The sequence below is a fragment of the Lampetra planeri genome, chromosome 51 (assembly GCF_965212315.1).
Source record: "Lampetra planeri chromosome 51, kcLamPlan1.2.h2, whole genome shotgun sequence".
NCBI lineage: Eukaryota > Metazoa > Chordata > Hyperoartia > Petromyzontiformes > Petromyzontidae > Lampetra > Lampetra planeri.
Window position 1 is genome coordinate 2,039,487 of NC_136157.1, and position 23,205 is coordinate 2,062,691.

General features: G+C 55.8%; 2 protein-coding genes across 2 annotated transcripts in view; one reads left to right on the forward strand and one right to left on the reverse strand.

The window, feature by feature from the left end:
• The window catches only part of LOC144734513 (coagulation factor X-like), a 20,408-nt gene extending 18,924 nt beyond the window's left edge, over nucleotides 1-1,484 (forward strand). Inside the window, exon 11 of the mRNA XM_078616742.1 lies at nucleotides 451-1,484. Coding sequence (XP_078472868.1) covers nucleotides 451-585 — 135 coding nt within the window. The 3' untranslated portion in view covers nucleotides 586-1,484. The remainder of the gene's footprint in view (nucleotides 1-450) is intronic.
• Nucleotides 1,481-20,022, reverse strand: PELP1 (proline, glutamate and leucine rich protein 1). The gene is made up of 17 exons (XM_078616741.1): nucleotides 19,806-20,022; nucleotides 18,188-18,252; nucleotides 15,861-15,966; nucleotides 13,836-13,985; nucleotides 13,469-13,540; nucleotides 12,943-13,002; nucleotides 12,217-12,361; nucleotides 11,599-11,734; nucleotides 10,448-10,535; nucleotides 9,838-9,926; nucleotides 8,698-8,817; nucleotides 7,713-7,863; nucleotides 6,805-6,961; nucleotides 4,825-4,880; nucleotides 3,875-4,081; nucleotides 2,671-3,282; nucleotides 1,481-2,508 (listed from the first exon to the last, which is right to left on the reverse strand). The coding sequence occupies exons 4-17, from the start codon at nucleotides 13,863-13,865 to the stop codon at nucleotides 2,368-2,370; spliced, it is 2,064 nt and encodes a 687-aa protein (XP_078472867.1). The 5' UTR covers nucleotides 13,866-13,985; nucleotides 15,861-15,966; nucleotides 18,188-18,252; nucleotides 19,806-20,022; the 3' UTR covers nucleotides 1,481-2,367.
• Nucleotides 20,023-23,205: the final 3,183 nt, after the last annotated feature.

Below are 23,205 nucleotides of genomic sequence, written 5' to 3' on the forward strand. Positions count from 1 at the left end.
TAAAGTTGGCAGCAGCATTAGTGTCGGCCGGGGGTCCCCATTGTGTAACGGTACAAGCCCTCTCCATATACGGGGCTCCCGGAGGCACGTGGCAGCAACTACATCGACTCGCGTAGATAGAGACCGAGAGACGGAGTGAGACGGACAGCGACAGAGACAGAAAGAGTGAATGACAAATGCAGGGACAGATACAGGGAGACATGGACACAGGAATACATGGAGACGAGAGAGGCAAGGAGGCGAGACAGAAACACACAGACATGGCTCGTACGTCAGCTCTTCCTTGCAAAGCAGCCTCCAGGTCTCTCTCCTGCTTCTAAATAACGATCACCGAGTGTTGTTGCGGTCGTTGATGTGGTTGTCGTTGATGTGGTTGTCGTTGATGTGGTTGCCGTTGATGTGGTTGTCGTTGATGTGGTTGTGGTGGTTGTCGTTGTCGTTGCTGTGCAGGTGAGCTGGGGGAAAGGGTGCGCGCGTGAAGGGAAGTTTGGAGTTTACACCAAAGTGCTCAACTACCTCGACTGGATTGCGCAAACGATGGCGGAGACAGAGAGTCACACGCTTCCAGAGCCCGCACAGCACTAACACCACCCCCATCACCACTAACCCCCATCGCCACTACAGCCCCATCATCACCATCACCCCCCATCACCACCCCCATCATCACCCCCCATCACAACTGCCATCACCACCATCATCACCGTCACCCCCCATCACAACTGCCATCACCACTACCCCCCCCATCATCATCACCACCACCCCCCCCCCCCATGACCCATATCGAGATCGCGCTCCCCCAAATCTGTCACGAGGGACACAGCCGGCAGGCACAGGGGCCGTGCTGCACGGGAGGGGAGCTGTCCAAACCGGGCCGGGATGTGAACGATGGAATAAAGAGGTTGGACGATCGTCGCCGTGTTACGACGTCGTGGCACATCACAGCAGGTAGTCATTTGAGGCTGAGTCGACCTAGCAGAGGCCCAGGACTGGTGGTGTTGGCCGTCAGCGGGAATTGAACTCGGGTCACCAGGTTCGTAACAGCCATATGATCCATCGCCCGGTTTATCTCACTCGCATTACAATAACCGTTCTCATCTCTTTCATCTTGCTCAGCTCCCATCTCTCGTGTGTTCAGCTTCTTTCGCACCCTTAAGTAGCCAACTGCTCTAATCAGAGGTGCAGGGGGAATGACAACAAACTAATCAACAAAAAGTGTATCTCAAGAAATACGTTTTCAATCTAGACGATTTAGCTCCTGTGGCATCCTGTATCACGTATTTAATCTTCTCTACGATTCATCTCGCTGGCGATCTGTACCCATCTCTCGGCGGGTCCGTGGCCCAGGGCATTCACCTCTGCTCGTCCCGAGGAATGCACGGATCCTTCAACGGGAATGTGGAGTTTCCACCGTTGACTCGCCGCTGTAGAGAGGCGACGGGGTGCTGTCTCGAGATAAACAAAAATAAAACTCGGCAAGAGATTCACTTCGCGCGTTTGTTTATTAAAAAGAAAGTTGCGGGGAGCGATGGGGCAAGGGCTGTTGCTTAACAAGCCCACGAGCAGACCCGATGGGGGTGGAGCATGCTGTTCGTCACCCGGCGCACGCTGCGCTGGGGAGGCTCCGTGGATGTCGCGGCCCCAGCACAGCGACCAAGAGAGCGCATCGCCGCACAGTCGCGCCGGCTATGTCCGACTACAAATGACGCCGCGCAGCGTTGACGCCCGGCGGCGCTAGCGGAGTGGCAGGCTGACACACGGCGGGCGACGCGTGTGTGCACGCGGTGGGGAGCGGAAGTGCGCCGGCGAGCGTGCCGCGCTCCAAACCCAGGGAGCCGGGTTCGATTCGCGCTCAAGGTCAGCGCCAGCGACGAATATCTGAACAAGGCCCGGGCCTCCCCCTAGGTCGGCTCAGCCTCAAATGAGAACCTGGTGCGGTGTCAAAAATGGCGGGACGTGATGCGGCCCACCCACCCCCTCGTGTGCCGTGGCGGCCTTCTTAGGTGCTGCTCGCTAACAGCACTTGCCCCAACAGTCTGTTAAGGCGATCTTTGTGTGTGTGTGTGCGTGCACGCGGTCGTGTGTCCTCCGGTAGCACTGCTGTCGGTCGAGACGGGAAAGTCAGTGTCTGGTAAAACCGAGTCCTCAATATGGGCAGAGGGATCGGCGAGTCAACACTGAAGCATCGAAAGCAACCGCAGAATTCGCACCTCTGATTCGCACGGTTGGCTACGTACGGCGCGAAAGAAGTTCCAATATACAACTCGCGTCTTGCGTGCGCCCCACCGCGCCCCCCGCCCACCCCCCGGCGTGCCCCACGCAGCGCCTCCAGGAGCTGGGCGGAGGGCGCCGGCGCTTCGGCCGGGCGAGTTAATCGCGAGCGGCGACGACCTCGCGGTGGCGGCAGCTCCCCTCGCCCTCTGGGGGGCAGTCCACAAAGTCGGCGAGCATGGTCTTCATCGTGTCGTCGTCGTCGCCATCGCGATCGTCGCCGTAGCCGCCGTCGTGCTTCTGCCAAAACGACAGCAAGCGGCGCGGAGGGGGAAGGTCAAAACAGCGCTCTCGGGGTCGTACCGCGCACGTCCTTCAGCAAGACGTCCGACGTTTCAGCTGCACACGCCGGGAGCCACCGCACCCGCATCGTGAACACGCGCCGACGCACGCGGAGCTCACCTCGTCGCTCGCAGCCACAGCCTCGCGTTCGTCCCTCCCCCGTTTGCGCTTGGATCCTCTGCCGTCGTTGCCGCCGTCCTCTCGTCCATCCTCCTCCACGTCGTCCACCTCCTCCATCCCTCCACTGGACCGCAGAGAGGAGGCCGCCGCCGCCGCAGCCGCCGCCGCCGCCGCCCTCTCCCGGCGTTCTCCCTTGTCCTCCGCTCCACGCGGCTCCACGGCCGTCGCCCGCAACGGCGCCGCGACGCTGTCCGCGATCGTCGCGGATTCGTCCGGACCTTCGTCCGGACCTTCGGCGCCGCCGTTCGCGCCCGCCGTTTCGCCGGAGTCGCCACCGGAAGAGCCGCGCAGGACGGCCGGCCGGGCCCAATCTCCCGGCGCGTCGTTGCGCGACAGGTCCAGCGGGGAGCGGTCGTCGGGCCGGACGTCGTGCGCCTCGGCCTCGGGGCCCGCCCCGCCCTCGGGGTCTCCTCCGGGCCACGAGAACTCCCGGGCGGCAGCGGGGGCCCCGAGCGGAGGGGCGGCTGCGGGCAAGGGAAGCTGCAGGGAGGGGACCCGCGGGTGGACGATGGCGCTCGCGACGACGAGGGCGTCGGCGCAAAACGCGGACACCTGCGTCGCGACAAACACAACAAGGGCGAATACTATTACTATATATATAGTATATATTACTATATATATAATACTATTACGCAAGTCCCACTGGGCTACGTAGCTCTTTTTCAGAAGTGACCTATCATAAATGATAACTTAACCAAGTGGCTTATCACGTGGGAAATGCATAGCAGCAGCCAAATACTCTAAAAGCACGTCGATTATAAATGTGCAGAGAAAAACCGGGAGGATGCAGAAGAATCCACGAGAACGCGAGGAGAGACGCCGCAACCTCCAAATATACAGCAGCAGGCGTCACAGGGTCGGGATTGAACCCACGACCTCCGGTATACCAGGCGAGGTGGTTAACACCTCGCCACGACGACGATGAAGCGGCGCACGACCCTCACGGCACTGTGGTGCCCAGGCGCGGGTCCAGCCGGCGTGTCGCTATCCGGCTTCACGTGGACGCAATGAACACAACGAGCACGGGGCACCACGGCTCCGTGCAATCGGCAAACTCATTAGTAGACAACAACCCCCCCCTCCCCTCACTCCCACACCATCGCACGCCAACATCCGGAGGTGCGTGGACGCGGTGGCGGCGAACCTGGGCGCTGTCGTCGCGCTGGCCCCGGGCCAGGATGCGCAGCGCCGGCTGCAGCGGCGGAGGCAGCGCCGGCGAGGGCGCCAGCAGCAGGTGCAGCAGCAGGCGGTAGAGCTCCACGCGGCACGCGGGGCACGCGCCGAGGGGGCGCGGCGGGGCGCCGCCCGCCTGCAGCGCCAGCGCCGAGCTCACCGCCAGCTCGTGCAGGCGCTGGGTGGGGGGTGCGCGAGGGGGGGGCGCACGTTAGGGGTGAGTTTCTGCAGTTGCTCTCGATGGTTCAGTGTCGATTCGCATCCTGTCAACTTCTCCTCGCCGACTCCTCTCGGTTCTACCAGACACCAGACCAGTTCATCTCACCCGGCAGCATCCACCACCATCACACTGCAGGTCTACACACACTCACCCACTTGCCCACTCGCTCACCCACCTACCCACTTAATCATCCACCACACTGTGTTCAAACACCACCACACTGCAGGCCTACACACACTCACCCACTTGCCCACTCGCTCATCCACCACTGTGTTCAAACACCACCACACTGCAGGTCACCCTCACTTCTTTTTCCGCTTCTACCCTCGCACCGCTCCAGTCGTCTCTTCCTCACCCCGCCCCCCCCAGGCTCTTAACAGGCACAATCACCCGACTCGAGAAACACCACCACACTCTCGTCCGTTACAACTTTGATTACGGTGCCCGTCGATTTGATGGCCGCTTGACGCATTGGGCCTTTGCCCTTGCTCTCGGCAGACGTGTTATTATATCGACAACAACAAATCAGAACAGCAAATCAGAACAATCAGAACCCCAACAAATAACAATTCAGAACGTAAAAATCACAATAAAAAATGAGAACAACAACAACACATCAGAACACCAACAAATCAGGACAACAAAGCTGGTTGGGCCCCGCCAGCCACGTCAGCGTGCGGCACTCCCCACCACCACCGCACCTTGTGCACCCTGGCGGGCAGCAAGCTCCCACAGCGCAGCACCACCCGCACCAGCGCTGCAACACACACGCACACAAAGACAAAGGTCACCCGGATAGCCTTGGACGAGCTGTCGCGGTTGGAGACAAGTGCCGTTAGCGAGCGCTTATGGACACGGCACACAAAGGGGGCGGGAGGGGGTGGTCGACACCGCATGCCTAGACCACCTTTGTCTCCCAAGTGCCGATGTTTACACACTGCACCGGGTACTCGTTTAAGGCCGAGTTGACCTAGGGGGAAGGCTCCGGACCGGATCAGATACAGGCGGTGGCTGCGAGCCAGAATCGAACTCGCGTGGACTTGCGGGCCCACAGTGGGTTTACTGCACGGCCCGTAGTTTGGGTTGCAGGGAAACGATCGCACTCTCATGGCTTGTGCCCTTAAATGTTCTGTGCTCGGAGGAGATGTCAGTGCGCATCGTCCCTGGGATGGGAGACGGGTTAGCCCCCTTCTCAAGGCGGCTCTGCCTGTTATGCGTCTTCGTGTCACCCGAAAAACATAAATACAGAGACTCGTCTACTTACGAACATTCGACTTGCGAACGTTCAGAGATACAAACAAACCTGTTCGTGTGTCCAGTTGCCTGTTCAGACCGAGAGTTGTAAATTCAACCGCCACGCAATAGATGGCGGTGGTGGCATCTACATCTGCACAACGTGAAGAACCAGTGGCGTCTACATCTGCAGATTATACGACTTTTAAAAGCCATTCCCCGTGTTAAGTGTACATGCCGTACAACATGTTTGGAATCGACAGGAGTACAGTTGGACTCACGAACAAATCGACTTACGAACAGACCTCGGGAACCTAACTCGTTCGTAAGTAGAGGAGTCCCCGTATTCCCGTCATCTGGGTGACACGGACGTGGTTAACTCGAAACCTGACAACTCCAGAATTTTGTTGGCCAGCAGTCAGTGCCGCAAAATCAATTTCTGTACTGTACTCTACTCCTATGCCACCCCCCCGTTCCCCATTGCTCTCACCAAACCCCGCACTGACCAGCCTGCCGAGGTCAAAATAACCATCCGCGGCCAGGGCGGCGTGCGTGCGGAGGCCCTCATCCAGCAGCGGATTGAACGAAAGAGGCGTACGTGCGTGACGTCGACGTGTCTGTGCACGCCGCGAACTTCGTGCCCACTCCGTGGCCGTGCCACTCCAGGCCGACCGTTGCGATACGAACCAGCAGGTGGCAACGTCAGTCACGTTTCAGGCTCTGTTCGGCAACTCGTCTCCATCGCAGCTAATCTAAACTATTTTTTATTTTACCAAGGAAGGCCCACTGAGCTATGTAGCTCTTTTTCAGAAGCAACCTGGCCACAAATGATAGCCCAAAGAAGTGGGTTATCACGTGGAAATCTATGGCAGCCAAATACTATCAACGTTTCTAAATGGGGAGGGAAAAACCGGAGGACCCGGAGAAAAATCCACGTGACCACGAGGAGAGAGACCCGAACTCCAAATAAACAGCAGGCGTCAGGGTCCGGATCGAACCCACGACCTCCTGTGTACCTGGCGAGATAGTTAACATCTCCTAGCCACCGTGATTGTGTGTAACCAGTAACCAGGCGGCCATGTACGTAAGGGTGATGTGAATGACGCGGTCGCACGCGTTGCCTCCCCCCCCCCCACCACCCCCCCACACGATACAGAGCTGTCCGACACGAGGCAGCTTGCTGCTCCTTACAGACGCCCGCGGTCCGAAACGCGGCGGGGGAGGGGGGGGGGCGTGGCGCCCCCCCAATTAACACTGCGAGCGCATCGACCGCCAAAGCGCTACGCTGCGCAGAGGGCGTCACTGGATCCGTGACGTCCTTCGAGGGATAGTCAGACCCCGCCGCCGCTGCTGTGCGTCGGCGTCCTGCTCCCAAAACTTTCATGCAGTCGGGCTCGCCAAACGGCCCTCGAGACGGCGCTCAAATGGACCGCGCGACGCTCGCTCACCGTGCAGCGCCGCCAGGCACACGTCGGCCCCCGCCTGCGCGTCGCTCTTCCTGGGCCCGGCCGTGCCGGTGGCGCCGGTGCCGAGCGCGCCGCCCTTGTGCCGCTTGCCGGCGCGACTCCCCACCTGGAGATCACCACGCGGCCGCCCCACCTGGAGCTGCGGGTGGTGGGGAAACACGAGGGAGCGGCGTCGAGCGTTCTCCCCTCGCACGCGCAGTGGCCGTTCTCCGGCTGCTGGGGTTTTTACACCGCCGCGTGTGTGTGTGTGTACGTGTTGAGCTTCTTTTGCACCGTACGTGGCCAACCGTGCTAATCGGATGTGCGAGGGAAGAACAAATGAAACACAAAAAGCAGTTCTAAAGAAATTAGTTTTCAAATCAGATAATTAAAAATGCATAGATCCGGTGGCTTTCTAATATTGTAAGCAGGAGCGTTCCAGACGGCCGCAGAAGCGCATCTGAAAGCGCACGATGCGGTGACCGTCTTTGTTCGATGACCAGCAAAAAGCCGCAACAAAGATGACCGGAGTTCGTGTGATGGTTCATGCTTCTTGACATGGCGAATACTGACCCAACAAAGCTCACCAGATATCCAAGCGAGACTCGGTGAGGAATGGGGTGGGAGGGGGGGTGTAGTGGTGGTGAATGAAGACGAAGATTGTCAATTGGCGGTGCTGGCAATGATGAACTGGAGAGGGATGTGTCAGCTGATGCTAAGCCCAACCTCCCTTCAGCAACATTCCAATCTAGGACCACAGAGCTCGGGAAATTGTTGGGAGCGCCGATTCTAGCCACCGATCTTCCCTCCCACTGGTCCGTCCGCGATTCCCCCGTTGTCGTCATCGTCGTCATCGCCGTCACAACCGGACAACAGGACGTGGCCGATTCAGCGGGCGGCAGAGGCCTCACCCGGATGAGGTCGCTGGCGGGGGAGGCGTCCCGGACGAGGTGGCGGAGGAGGTCGTGCGCGTGCTGCAGCTCGTCCTGCAGCACGCGGCACGTGGCGCCGCACACGTCCACCCACGCGGCCAGCGCGCCGTACGCACGCACTCGCACCTCGCTGGTGGGGGGGGGGGGTTGACGGCACAGCTCGAGATCCAGAGACGCGGAGGAGCACGGCGGGTGCCGCAGGGTCGCGCGGAATGCCCGGCTTCAACAAACATCACAACAATGCCATTTTCAAGTGGCTATCAACTTCACAAAACATTTAATTCTCATCAGGCCCCAAGGTACCAAGTGTAGTCGTATCCAAACCCTTATTTGCTATAAACTATTTGTACTATTTTTTTTCTTTTTTCAGAAGTGAACTGGCCACAAATGACAGCTCAACGAAGTGGCTTAGCGTGAGAAAATTCATAGCAGCCAAAAACTTTAAAATGCAGGGGAAAACGGGAGGACCCGGAGAAAAATCCACGTGACCACGTGAAGAGAGACACGCAGACTCCAAATATACAGCACCTCCTCTATACCAGGCGAAGTATTGAACATCTGGCCTATCTTAGTGTGTGCTATGAAGAATAGCCATTGGCAGAAACGTCCCCTATTATTTATTTATTTCCCCCCTTCAAGGCCACGGTATTGTTGGCGAATGTGTCGAGCTGCATCGTCTCCGCGAGAGTTATCGTGACCGCGTGTTCACGGGCGGACGGCACTGGAGCTCGCGCGTTCACACTCCGAACCCTCTGCTGGGAAAAGCGTAAAACAATTACCACGGCAGAGATCGTCACCGTGCAGAGCGCCGGGCGGCTGCCACACGGCAGAGCTCGTCTCCCGGAGCGCCAATTACCGGCGTCGTCCGTCGCCAACAAAACGATCGGCACTGCCGTGCCGCTAATTAGCGGGCGGGTAAAGCGACAGGTGCGCGTGGCTCTCCCAGCTGTAGGGGCTGTCCCACCTGTAGGGGCTCTCCCGCCCGGGGTCACCCCCCGTCTCCGCCGGCGGGCTCCACGTGCCGAGCACCTGCGGGAAGGCCCGGTTGATGACGTCGCCGAACCGCAGCAGCCGCTTGCCGCACCTGGCCGCGCGCACGCACAAAGACAAAGACCCCCGTGTAGCCTAAACAGATTGCTGGGGGAAGTGCTGTTAGTGAGCACCTATGAAGGCCGGCATGGCACACTATGTGGTGTGTGGCCAGCACCACGCCCCGACTGCCTTTGTCTCCCCAGTAGTGATCTTCACACACCGCACCAGGTACTGATTTGAGGCCACCTAGGTGAGGCCCAGTTCACGCGTGCGTTACACTGCACGGTCGTCAATGGCCAAGCTCTCACGCTGCCGCCAATCAGGTCGTTTGTTCAACGTTCACGATGGCAGCGCACAAAGCAAAGGCGCGGCAAACAGAAATAAATTAATATTTGTTCATCTCTAATTGCATTTCCCGATCCCACGGAGAGAGCAACTCGCAGAAATTTCAGGCGTCCTGGGAAATCAAAGTCAGCACGGTCGGCAAGGCCCCACCGGCTCCCTCCCCCCATCCCACCAGGGTCCCCCCACGGTAAACAAGCACGTGGCAGCCTCAGCGTAATCCTCCTCGCGCCTCGCCGCGCCGGGTCCATCGAGACCCCACGCAACCGCTCCCTCCCTCTCTCCCTCCCAGCAGCGAGCCCTGCCAGCCGGGCCCCGACTCCAACGCAACCCCCGCCCCGCGCAGCGAGCCCACAGTGCCGCTCGGCCCACAAGTCCGCAGGGAGGCCGCTCGTTTGCTCACTCGGCGCGCACGGACGGGCCACTTGTGCGCGCGCGTACGGCACGCCGGTTAGCACGGTCGGCTACGTACGGCGCAGAAGAAGTTCAACATACACACGTACACAACCCTGTCTCGATTATACGGGACGATGCATTTACACCGCGTCGGTCGCATCCCGACCGACACGGCTCCTGCACTCCCTCCCCTCCTGACCGGTGGCTCGAGACGTCTCGCGACCGAGTTCAACACCAACGCGCGGACGACGTTCCGCTCGGCGTGCCCCGAGCTTTAAGCGGCGGGCGCTGTGAGGCGCGCGTTGAGCGTTTGCGATCCGGGTGTTATTCTCACGTGCGAATGAGGGCTTCGAGCAGCGAGAGGGCATCCGTGTGGACCGAGGGCAGCACCAGCAGCTGCATAGTGGCTTCCCCCACCGCGGCCTGAAAAAAAGACAAAGGCAGAAAACCACCGTATAGACATCACAAACTGCTGGGGCAAGTGCTGTTAGCAAGAAGGCCTTGCGATAGGCCGGCACGGCGCACGAGGAGGGGCGGGTGGCCAGCACCACTGCGCATGTTTACTTCACACCGCACCAGGTACTCATTTGAGGCTGAGTCGACCTGTGGGAGGCCCGGGACCGGTTCAGATAATCGTCACTGGTGTTGGCCGTGAGCGGGAATCGAACCCGTGTCGCCGGGTTCATAGCGCAGCGCGCTAACCGCTATACTACTGCTCCCCACACACACACGCGGCACACACACACACACACGCGGCAAGTACACAAGCGGCACACACACGCGGCACACACACATATATTGTAAGTCGCCCTTGGGATTCGGCCGTACTGCTCATAACGGCATCCCTCGGGAGTCGGCGTCCGACCGTGACCCCTATTCCACCACGCACTTCGTCCCCCTCGCGGTACGAATCGGTTAACACCGCACGCCGTTCGGCAGCGTACCAGGCGCTTGGGCGAGATGGCCAGCGCTCGGCAAACGAGGGCGAGGATCGACTCCGCTGGCACCTTCACCGGCGCCGTAAACTCTTCCCTGCGAAACGGAGAGCGGATGTGGTGAGGGTGCAGTGGACCGGGTGAGGGTGCAGTGGATGTGGTGAGGGTGCAGTGGATGTGGTGAGGGTTCAGTGGATGTGGTGAGGGTGCAGTGGATGTGGTGAGGGTGCAGTGGATGTGGTGAGGGTGCAGTGGATGTGGTGAGGGTGCAGTGGATGTGGTGAGGGTGCAGTGGATGTGGTGAGGGTTCAGTGGACCGGGTGAGGGTGCAGTGGATGTGGTGAGGGTGCAGTGGATGTGGTGAGGGTGCAGTGGATGTGGTGAGGGTGCAGTGGATGTGGTGAGGGTGCAGTGGATGTGGTGAGGGTTCAGTGGACCGGGTGAGGGTGCAGTGGATGTGGTGAGGGTGCAGTGGATGTGGTGAGGGTGCAGTGGATGTGGTGAGGGTTCAGTGGACCGGGTGAGGGTGCAGCAGTGGCAGCAGAAATTGTTTACAAAGACAAAGATCTCCGGTATAGCCTTGGGGCAAGGTGCTGTTCAGCGAGCACCTATGAAGGCCGGCACGGCACACAGGGGGGTGGGTGGCCAGCACCACTCCCGGCCGCCTTTGTTTCCCTAGTGGCGATGTTTACACACCGCACCAGGTACTCATTCATGGCTGAGGATATCTTGGGGAGGCCCACAACCGGTTCAGATACAGGCGATCCTCGGTATACGCACATTTGCGGTACGCCATTTTGGAATAACGCACGCTTTTTTTATCGACACACGCGAGGCCATTTTCGGAATAACGTCGTCTGCAACGCGACGTGCACCACCCTAGCCTGGCACCTTGACCCAATGGCTTTGCCAGCAGCCAGTGCGGCAAGATGACGGGCGTGTTACGCCATACAGCATCTCGCCGCGTACGACGAACTTATTTTGCACCGTATGTAGCCAATCGTGCTAATCGGAGGTGCGGGTTGACCGACTGAGATGACCGTCAGATTTAACAACCGTGCTCCCTATTCTTAACACATACGTGCGCGCACACAGACACACGCACGCTGGACACGTGAACGTAGCACGCACGAATCACACGCAGAGCGAGGCGCGCGTACCGCAACATGACGACCAGGGCCCGGGCAAGGCAGGAGAACTCCTGCTTCACCTGCAGCAGGTACACGGGGCTGTCCGCCTGTTGCTCCGGGAGTGCCAGTTGGACCCCAGGACCCCAGTCCTGCGCCTCGTCCGCTCCTGCAGCAGCAGAGACATCGTCCTCCGGGACCCGGGCACGTGCGACGCCCGCCACGCTTTGCCGACGCCCACTACGCTTTTCCGGCGGTGGGCCGTAGTTGCCGGGGCAGTCTCCTGCCCAGGGAACGTACCGGGCTCACAACTCTCTTGGGCTGCGGAGGTGACGGCGAGGTGACGGCGAGGTGACGGCGAGGTCACGGCGAGGTCAAAGCGAGGTCAAAGCGAGGTCAAAGCGAGGTAACGGCGAGGTCAAGGCGAGGTGATGGCAAGGTCAAGGCGAGGTCAAGTCGAGGTCAAGGCGAGGTCAAGGCGAGGTCAAGGCGAGGTCAAGGCGAGGTCGGCAGGGGCCGTTTGGATTCTCAACACGCCGATGACACCGCGAGACAGAAGTTGGGGGGGTGGTGGTGGTGGTGGAGTGGAGGCGGGGAAAGCGGAGTAGAGGATGGCGATGGTGTTGAGAAGGAGGGGGGTGGGGGTGGTACCGGAGTCGTAGAGGCGTGCGAGCGCCGCGTGCAGCGAGCGCAGCACGTCGTGCAGCTGCTGCGTCCACGCCTCCGCGTGCTTCTGCCCCCCCGTGGGGCCCCCTCCCCCCAGCGACGGCAGCAGCACGAAGCCGCCCAGCGCCAGCTGTGCACACGCATGGGGGGGGGGATATTAATTATCGACCGATGCCCGATGTTGTGAAGGAATCTATTTTGAAACTAATTATTTTGCCACCGTGTTTATCGGAGCAGTGCGCCCCGTCGTGTTGGAGGGGGACCCGGCAGCGCCTCCCTCCGCTCCCTCCGTCGTCCCCGCCCGCTCCGCCCGCTGGCACGCAACAGCGGCCACTTCACACAGCGAGTGACATCTCCTCCGCCTCTCATTGGCCCCGCCCACTGCCCGGGTGGCCCCGCCCACTGCCCGGGTGGCCCCGCCCACTGTCCAGGTAAGGCCCACTGAGCGACACAGCTGTTTTTCAGTAGCGACCTGGCTATCACAAATGATAGCTCAACGAAGTGGCTTATCATCACGTGGAAATTTTTAGCAGCCAAATACTCCAAACGCGTGACGTTGATTCGAAATGTGGAGAGAAAAACCCACGCGACCAAGCGGAGAGATAGGCATGGGTCAGGATTGAGCCCACGACCTCCTGCATACCAGGCGGGAAGTCAACATCTCCTAGCCACCGTGGTGCAACCGTGAATGGGGCAGTGGGAAACGCTCACCTCTCTCACGGTCGGCCTCGTCGCCGTCAGTCTGGAAACGAACAGCAGCTCCAGCTTCACCTGGCGACGGCAACGGACAGACGGTTTGTACAACGCAATGGCCATTAGCACGTATGGCTACGTACGGTGCGACAGAAGTTCGATATACATGCGTACATACGTACAGCCGAGGGTCTATTTTGGCGGTGGCGGACAAGCACGAATAATAGAATGAAAAGTTGGAAAATTCTTCGTTGATATAGCCGAATAACCAAATGCGTATAAGGGTGACATTTTGGGCAAAGTCCCTACTTTAGACAAGAGTGAAGCGTATTTCAAGATTGCGTTGTACACTGTGGGGCGCTGCCCTACAAACACGTCGACAACGTTCACGGCTAACGCGGCGAGCGTTTGGGACCCGCGGTTTATTATCCAGCCACTGTGGCGAGACTGCAAGGGCACTCCAATGCCGTGGACGCACACCGGGAAGCGGCTGGGTGCCACCTCACCTTGGTAGTGCCACCTCACCTTGGTAGTGCCACCTCACCTTGGTAGTTCCACTTGTCTTCGGGTAGAATCTCATGCAGGCCAGCAGCCCCTCCATCGCCATGCACTCCCGCTAAGACACAACGAGACAAAAAAATTAGCTCGCGCTCCTAACCTTTGCAGAGCGTCCAGGTAAGGCGCGGCCGGTGGGCCGTGAAGCGCGCCCCCCCCCTCCCGCGTATAGCCTTTAGCTGACCGTTGGGGCAAAGTGCTGTTAGCGAGCACCTTTAAAGGGCGGCACGGCACGCGAGCGGGGTCGGTGGGCAGTGCCACGCCCGGCCGCCTTTGTTTTGACACACCGCACCAGCTAGTAATTTTATGCTGAGTGGACCTACAGTGTACACCCCCCCCCACCTCGCCCGTCTCACCTGGTCCCGCAGCGCCAGCAGTGCCGACATGAGCGCCGGCAGGTGAGACTGCGACACCTCCCGCGCCAGCTCGGGGAGTTGCGCGGAGAATCGCAGAAGGTCGGCGAGGACTCTGACGGCCAGCGCCAATCCGCCCTCCGGCTCATAGGGCTGGCAGCACAACAGGCGGAACAAGCGAAGACAAAGCACGCACGCGCACAGTGGCTTACTCAATGCGCTCCGACGTAGCGAATTAGCGGCACGGAAGCTACGGCTTGGTTGGCCGTGGGAGCAGAATGCATGTTGCAATTGTTATTCATCTCTCCAAACTTAGGTGAAAGCCCTGAATCAATTTGGCTGGTCTGCAATCGGGTAAGACTGATAGTGATGCAACTTTAGTGTAGTTTCACTCGTATTGGATCATCTTCACGAGTATTTCACGCCCCGGCACGGATGGACGGACAGACCTGATGCATAAACGCTTTTAACCTGCGTTGAAAAGTATTAATAAGTATAACCCGTAAAAACAAAGTTTTTCACTATAAATCCTTTATATGCGTGGCAGCGAACTTAATATAAAGGATTTAAAAATATATTCGCCTGTGGAGGACGCGGGGATCGATCCCGCGACCTTTGGCATGGGAAGCGAGGGCGCTACCAACTGCGCTACTCCGCCACGGCCTGTGGAGGGGTTACGCTCTGGGCTCTTACACTGTGCGTTCTATTTGAATATATGTAAAATAATTTTTTTTTGCCTAAAAAGTGTCAAATGTTGGGAATTTTTTTTCACGAACATTAATTGTCTCGCACAACGAGTCTGTGTGGAAAATGTCAGCTCGATTGGATCACGGGAAGTGGGTTAAAAAACGACTGAAAGATTTGCACGGTCGTAAGCAAGCAAGCACGCAAGCAAGCACGCAAGCAAGCAAGCGAACTTAATATAAAGGATTTAAAAAGCCTCCCTTGTAGACATTGCGTATATGTTTTAAGACTTGAACATACCACAGCAGAGACTCATTTCATGGAGATTTGGCCTAAAGAGAAGCCCCATGCTCGCACAAACGCCCACAAGAGAAGGCAGTGCGTTCGGCACTCCGTCCGCCAGGCACCAACGCACTGGTGAATCTCAAAACACAGTGAAACTAAGAACTTTTTTTTTACTAAACACTATTTTTTATTTGACCAGGTAAAGCTCACTGAGCCATGTAGCTTTTTTTTCAGAAGCGACCTGGCCACAAATGATAGCTTAATGAAGTGGCTTATCAAGTGGAAATTTATAGCAGCTAAATACTCTAAAGGCACGTTAATTCTAAATGTGGAGGGAAAAACCGGAAGACCTGGAAAAAATTCCATGCGACCATGGGGAAAGGGACACACAAACTCCAAATATGCAGCAGGCATCGTCAGGGTCGGGATCGAACCCACGACTTCCTGTACACCAGGCGAGGTAGTTAACATCTACCAGCCACACAAAATTATACAGCAGCAGACATTGTCAGGGTCAGGATCGAATCCACGACCTCCTGTACAGCAGGCGAGGTAGTTAACATCTACTAGCCACACACAAATATACAGCAGCAGGCATCGTCAGGGTCGGGATCAAACCCACGACCTCCTGTACACCAGGCGAGGTAGTTAACATCTACCAGCCAAATAAAATTATACAGCAGCAGACTGTCAGGGTCAGGATCGAACCCACGACCTCCTGTACACCAGGCGAGGTAGTTAACATCTACTAGCCACACACAAATATACAGCAGCAGGCATCGTCAGGGTCAGGATCGAACCGACGACCTCCTGTACACCAGGCAAGGTAACTAACATCTACCAGCCACACAAACATAAACAGCAGCAGGCATTGTCAGGGTTGGGATCGAACCCACGACCTCCTGTACACCAGGTGAGGTAGTTAACATCTACTAGCCACACACAAATATACAGCAGCAGGCATCGTCAGGGTCGGGATCGAACCCACGACCTCCTGTACACCGGGCGAGGTAGTTAACATCTCAACATCTCAACCCACGTGGCGAGGGACATCGGTACCTGCAGCAGCTGTGTGACGGCGCGGAGCCAGGCGCAGCAGTGCTGCACGAACACCTGCGTGGAGCAGTCATGCACCAGCGCAGCCAGCAGGGAGAGGCCATCCCACCTGCAACCGCCCCCATTATTACGGTGACTTTGAGAGACATCACGTCCTCAAAAAAACACACAAGACGACATCCCCATGTCCCGCGCATACCGGGATATTTTTTATGATGCCTAAAAATGGTGGATTTTTTTTTTATCGCACTGAAGTGCAAACGTGAAAAGGCAATACTGACTCGTTGTTAGCTACGCAGATATGTCACGAGCCGCGCAGTCGATGGCTTAGTTCTCTCCCGGTTGGGATAAGACCGAAGCAGGAGGGGAATTTATCCCCGACTCTGGCTGTCGCCTAACGGTGTGCTGTCCTCGTAAAGAATTGGCGCGTTTTGTTTACGTGACACAACATTACTAATTGGCTGTGTCGGGTGGTGGCGGGATTAACGACACATTTATATTTACTCGATCTAACCCAAAAACGTCTACTGTGGATTATATTGGTCGCGAAAGCCTCCTACCGCTACGTGTTAAACTGCTAGGGGTGTGTTACGCGGCACGGCAATGTAGCAGCTCTACAGTCGGGCACCAATCGAACTTCAACTGCGTTAATTGCAAGGTCACGGCCTCCTGGTTTTATTAATGCGCCTGTTAAACTGAAGCACTGCGAGTTTATAGACGATCCATCGATAGTTACTGGGTGCTCGCCCGAGTTAATAAATGCACTGCAGTCAATACACACAGAGCCATAGTGGAGGAATAGACGCAGAGTAGAAGAATACGGGACCCTAAGCAGCCTGTAAATGTTATCAGCTGTTGAATTTTACACCAAAAGTAATTAGAGTAGACTCTAATGCGGTTTATCCGATTTGTGGATTAACCACGCACCTGAGATTTTTACGTAAATTAATAACTAGTGGATTTTCTCTGAAGCCCAAATTAATAATCTAAAAACAGTTATACATTGTTATTCTTGGAAATATGTATTACAAGTCACGTGCTTAAACCGAAGAAATATGTTGCTCCGGTCAATCCGAAATCCACATGATCACCTCTACAGTACAGTAGTTGCATATCTTTACAACAGTGTGTGGAGTGTGGTTGATGTTGATTGGTGTGGCTTTGCTGTCCACTTATAGTGGGCCGAGTTTGCTGTGCAGGAGCAGGAAAGTGTTATCACTGAGCACGCGCATCGATCGGTCGATCGTTAGTATTCGTTCTCAATGTTAAACATAATTTATATCTATTTTAGTGATTTTTGGCACAGAGATCCGTGGAAAATGGTTATATTTTTGAATTATCCAAGATTTTGAATCATCCACGGCCGTCCTCCCCGTCATTAGTACGAATAATCGAGTCTGCTGTACGTATGTTAAACTTATTTCGCACCGGACGTAGCCAACCATGCGAATTAAACTGAGAGGAGGGTGAGATCCCAGAAAACTGTAACATACGGACATTGAGTGGCACCCTTACTAATACACAGCCAATACAACCGTTCCCATAGCGTGCAACCTTTCAACTCACTAATTGCACGGCATTGTGAAAATGAACTGAACACCAATTGACCAAATGCAGCTATATCAATAAAACTGAGGTTTAAATTATTTTTACTGAACAAACATTCCGTATTTTTTTGTTCACGCAAGCTGTTAGCGGCAGCATCGTAACTTGTCTTAATATCATAACCGTTAACAGTGTGGGGACTTCTACGGCACCTCTCATTTAACCCACTTCTGGATGGACTCCCCATGCCGTGTCGGTCACAGGGTTATTAAACCATACTTCACCCCTTCGTCACACGGCGTCACAAAAAGTCAGACGCTCAAATATGACGTCATAAAGCTCTGCCCCCCCCAAAAAAAAAACATGCTTCAAATCGCTTTAAACTATTGTCATTGTAGTGCGTATTTAATGATTAAAAAGTATATTTAATTAAGTAGAACGTGTTGTCTATATTTATTTAAAGTTGCGCATTTTGATGTGACGTCACATTTCTCAACCCCCCCCCCTCGTCACACATCGTCACAAATGTCTGACCCCCCCCCCCCCTGGTGCGTGACGTCATTTATGGACTGCCCCTAAGTGCGGGTTCGGTGAAGGGGATGAGTGCCCAGAATTAGTTCAGATTCAACTCGCCACCGATGTTCGCTGTGGCCAGGAATCAAAACGGAGATGACCGGGAGTGGGGGGGGCTCACAGTGTAGTGCGCTAACCACAATGCTCCACACCCCGGTGTACATGGCCATCGCGTTTGATGCAAAGTTTCACGTGACAGCACGCGCCCTCACCTCGTCTTCACAGAGTTCAAATACAGGTTGCAGTGGCTGATGCAGCGGTTCACAGATGCGTCGCCCTGTATGGCGACACAGAGCAAATATGGCAACTCATCGACAGCACACGTACACGCATTCGTTACACGCAGATCACATCAATTGTTTAAAGAGAATCCTACCAGAGAAAGAATTACAGGTAGCTGCATATCATACCTGTCAACCCCTTATCAGTGCCTACCTTATTACTCACGTATTCAGACCTTATTGGTCACCCCATGCCCTTATAAATCTCAACATTCACCCTAAAAAGGTCCCATCACAACGAAGAAACACAAACAAATTGACAATTGTTGGGCCCATATTGAAACGGCTGTACGCTGTATGGACCTGAAAACTTAATTTCCCTGTACAAGAATACGGGTAACCCGTGTGGGTTGACAGGTTTGCCATATGGGCTGTTCCAAAACGTTGTATTACTGCTTAGATTCTCGCCGTTGTTCAAGGTTGCACACCCGTGTTGTTTGGCACGATATCCGACGTTTCGCTCCACATACCGGGAGCTCCTTCACAAACTGAATCTAGCTCGACACGATGCCGGGACACAACACGCGGTACGGCCCAAAAAAAACAGCAGAGAAATTAAAAAGTGCGATGCGAGGTCTCACGCAGCGTCGGGCGAGAGAAGAAAATTTGCTCGGAAATTGCTTCGATCGGCGAAGCATGGAAGCATGCCGCTCTGCTTAATAATAATAATAGTTCAATTTATAACGCGCGCAAATTTGCAGACGTAGTGGCCGCAACTCAGAGGCGCGGAGCGAAGCTCAGAGTCGCTCCAAAGCATGATTGTAGAGGTGAGTTTTTAAGTCTCTCTTGAAGGAGGCGATTGAGGTGATGCTGCGAATGTGCAGAGGGATATCGTCTCAGACTGTTGGGGCTGCCACTGAGAAGCGGCGCATAAACATGACATCCCCAGAGCGAGGGGGCGGGCGAGCAGTGGAAATGCAGTGACGGTTCAGGGTAAAATAAACACTGAGACGAGGCAGGCAAACTACAAAAAGGTGGATTTCCACGTATAGCCCACACGCCCCCCCCCCGCAACCCACTGCTGGATGAGGGCCTACCACGCACGCGGCCTGAGCAGGTCGTGATGACTCTTGACCATCCGGCAACTTGGAGGGTGTGTAAAGGTTGGGGAATTCGTAGTCGCTGCAAACCTTTAAGTCCCGGTTGAAGACCACGGCAACGTGTTTAAATAGGCCTCCGTCTCTCTCTCGCTCTCTCTTTCGGCCTCTTTAATATTTCTCTCCTCGCTTGCTTCTCACTTTAACACTTTCGACCTTTACATGCACGGTGCTCTCTCCAAGATCCGTTGTCTAAGGACGCCTTAAACCTCTAATTTATTACGATGTCACCACACTGGGACACGCGCCACGTGGATCTGGGAACAACACACGGATCTGCATCATCAAACACATCTCCTCCTCTCTCCGTCCCTCACATCCTTCCTTGAAGCACACGGTCGCAGGCACCGGAGCGGCGAGACGGACTGGTCCCAGTCGCTCGCCCTCATTCCTAGCCCGGCCGCTCGGTCTATCGGTGTCTTGGGCCTGGGTCTCCCCCCCCCACCGCGTACCTCCGCGCTGGAGAAGAGGCCGTGGTCTCTGGCGAGCGCCAACGCCTCTGGCAGCAGCCACTTGGCCTCGCGACCTCCCGGAGCGGCGCCAGCGGAGAAGGCGAGCGCCCAGGACGCTTTCCGTTAGCGCCGAAGCGCACGTGGACCCCACGGGCGCAGCCATGACACGCGGAATAGCAGTCCGGGGGGAGGAGGGGGGTACGGCGGCTCAGAGGCGCCGACGCGAAACGCGATTTTTTTCTCCCCCTCCCTGGGAAATTGAGCCAGGCGGTAACGACGCAGGCTGCGGCATGGATACCGTGCAGGAGAAATGAGGGTCTGGATTGGAGGAGGGGGGTGGGAGAAGGGGGGGTATGGTGGCGCCATGCCAAAACAAGACGCTTGAGATAGCTCTGGTTTGAACGAAGTTTACATTTAAATGCAATTCAAATAAATAATGAGGCCGTGCAAGAAGGTGAATCCCTCCACCTCCCCAGATGTGTGCATTATTTATCTTTCCCTTCCAGCGCGCATCGTTGAATTTCAATGAGCTCTCACGGGATTGCCAATCAAATGTCTGCATGGAAAACCTCTGATGTGGAACAGGTCACCGGACGACTTTGTGCTCCTTATCGAAAGTCGGCTCAGGCAATTTACATTACGACAACAAACTAAAAATACCCCGAGTATAACACAGAGGACAGAACCTGGGGACTTCTCGTCTCCAAGCAGGGACGGAGGCACACTCGTGCCTTCTTCGCTGGTTTCCATCGCTCGAGACGCACGCGTCGTTAATGTGGAAAATCATCGACGCACTGACCGAGTGTCTGGGTTTGAATTCGGGTACCGTCCGCCACCTGTGATTTTAAACCAGGGTCAAGCGTGTGCGAGATGTTGGTCTCGTCCCATTCACCAATGACTCCACACACACAAACACATCGTAAAATTTGCCGTATCAACTTCCTGACGACATATCCGAGATTAATAAAGGTGTATGTAAAATTGTATTTATTCTCGATGAACTCTTCGATTTGTAGGGCACGTAAACGGTGCAGTCCTCGCGCGGACGAAGAGGCCGATAAAGACGGAGGACGCATCCAAGAATGCGACCACCACGGAGATGGAGCAATGAGATGGATCATTGAAATGGAGCAATGAGATGGAGCAATGAGATGGAGCAATGAGATGGAGCAATGAGATGGAGCATTAAGTTGCGTTCATCTTAATGGAGGAGCATTAAGATGCGTGCAGGAGCGAGATTGGTGAGAGCAGCGACCGGGGTGCCGCGGTGGCAAGATGTTAACTCCACGCTTGGTATGGAGGACGTCGTGGGTTCCATCTCGACCCTGGCGCCTGCTGGATATGTGAATTTTGCGGTGTCTCTCTCCCCGTGGTGGCATGGATTTTTCTCCGGGTCCTCCGGTTTTTCCCTCCACATCTAAAATCAACATCACGGCATTTAGACAATTTGGCTGCTGTACATTTCCATGTGATGATAAGCCACTTCGTTGAGCTATCATTTGCGATAGCCAGGTCGTGGGCTTTACCTGGTAAAATAAAAATAGATTGTGAGCAGTGGCAGATCCAGTGGGGGGAGGTAATTGGGGAGATCACTCCCCCACCCCCACCTCCTTTACACCCCAAACATGGGTGTTTTATTGATAGTCATACTCCGGTTTACGTCAGGGTTGCGTTCCCGAAAGGTGGGACGACGAATATCAAAACTATGTAAATCGAAGCGGTTTACAGGGTAGCGGTGGGTGGTGGTGGTGGTGGAGGAGGCCGAGAGGCGATGGATAACGAGAGAGGACGTAAGCGTGGTGTTGAGGTCCACGCAAATCGGGTAGTGGTCATTAGTCAAGTGACGACGTGTTAGCGAAACGACGTCAAAGGGGGAGACATAAATCGGGGGGATTATTATATTGACCATATACATACATTGAGTTTTTTTTTTATTAATGTACAGCCCTACTGAATTGCCATTTTTGGACGGCCACCCCTTGGGGGAAGTTCCCGATCCACCTCTGACTGTGAGTGGTGGCGACGGCGTGGGGAGGCCTTCATCCAGCAGCGGATAGACAATGGCCAATGATGATGACGATGATTGAAGGCACTTCAAAAGTAGCCCGGTGATGTCATCTGCCGGGCCTGCTCTCGCACACACAAGGTGATGCACTCCTCCCTACCGCGTTAACCAATGGGAAATGTACGCATCTCCTCACATGACTCGGATCACACAATTAGAGAAACAAAAGCACGCTTTATTTGTTTTACATAAATATGCAGCGAGCATTCGCATTAGTTTATAATCACGCGTGACGATCGCAGTTTAATATCAGACGGCGGTGACTGTCTGCATGATATGTTGTTAAGACGAAGCGCAGTAGGTGTAGAGAGGTTATTTACACAGCTGTGGTTCGGTACCACACAGCACATGTTCTATACAGCCTAACGAGACAAGTTATACGCAGATACCAATCGCCACACTCGGTGATGGAGTAGCTACCGAGTGCGCACGCATGCAGGCCAGTGCAAGGATTTGGGTTTTTCCACCTTTTCCACTGTGGCCCAAACCCAAACATTTATGAAGTCCACTCCACCTCTATCCATCCATCCAATGTACAGACACACACAGGGTCCAGTACAGGTCAGTGATGTACAACGCATCCGACGTGGACGCACGTCGTTGCATTAATGATCGGCGTGAGTACAAGTCTGGTTATTGGGAATGTCGCACACATGCGGCCCTTTTGGCAATCCGCTGCTAGACGAGGGCCTACCCATGCCTGTTCGGGCTGTTGCAAAATTCCACCGCACTTCGTCACGCAGGTCAGTGCGGGTCGGTACAGGCGGATAGCATAGACGCGGGAGTGCAGGGGTACGATGCAACGGCATGTTTTGTTGCACTGCCCTTTTGCCACCCGCGAGGCTCTGCCCATGGCAGGCCGCTCGTGGGGACCTGTCCTTCCCTTCACCAGTTGATGAAACGCTGCTAAACACACAGAGTGGCGCACTGACCGTCAGCTCCGGGAGCGAGTCAGCAGTAGCTGCGCGGGTCGAACGTCGCCAGAGTAGAATTCCACTCATCCGTGAGCAAGTAGGGGGGGCGGTGGGATAAGGGGGGGCGCGGGCGGGGGCGAACTTCACAGATGCTCTCAGTAATCTCCGGACAATCACCACTCACGACTCAGAGACCTCCCATCTCACGCCGCCCCTGGTAGTCACCCATCCACGCAGTGTCCAGGCTCGAAACCCACTTATCTTTTGAGATGTGACGAGATCGGGCCACTTTCCAGCTGGCTTGGTCAAAGGGAAAGAAACCGATGGTGCTGGTGCCCCAACCACCTCAACCTCCTCAACCACCTCAACCACCTCATCAACAAGAAGAAGAACAAAGTGCGGCACAGCTTCTGCTTGGCCC

Bases quoted from the DNA above. Each gene is read 5' to 3' on its own strand.
- PELP1 (XM_078616741.1), bottom strand. From the start codon at position 13,865: ATGTCGGCACTGCTGGCGCTGCGGGACCAG. The intron at 13,003-13,468 runs GTGAGGTGGCAC...TGCCGTCGCCAG, and splicing joins AGACAAGTGGAACTACCAAG to GTGAAGCTGGAGCTGCTGTT. The intron at 10,536-11,598 runs GTACGCGCGCCT...TCCGTTTCGCAG, and splicing joins GCCCTGGTCGTCATGTTGCG to GGAAGAGTTTACGGCGCCGG.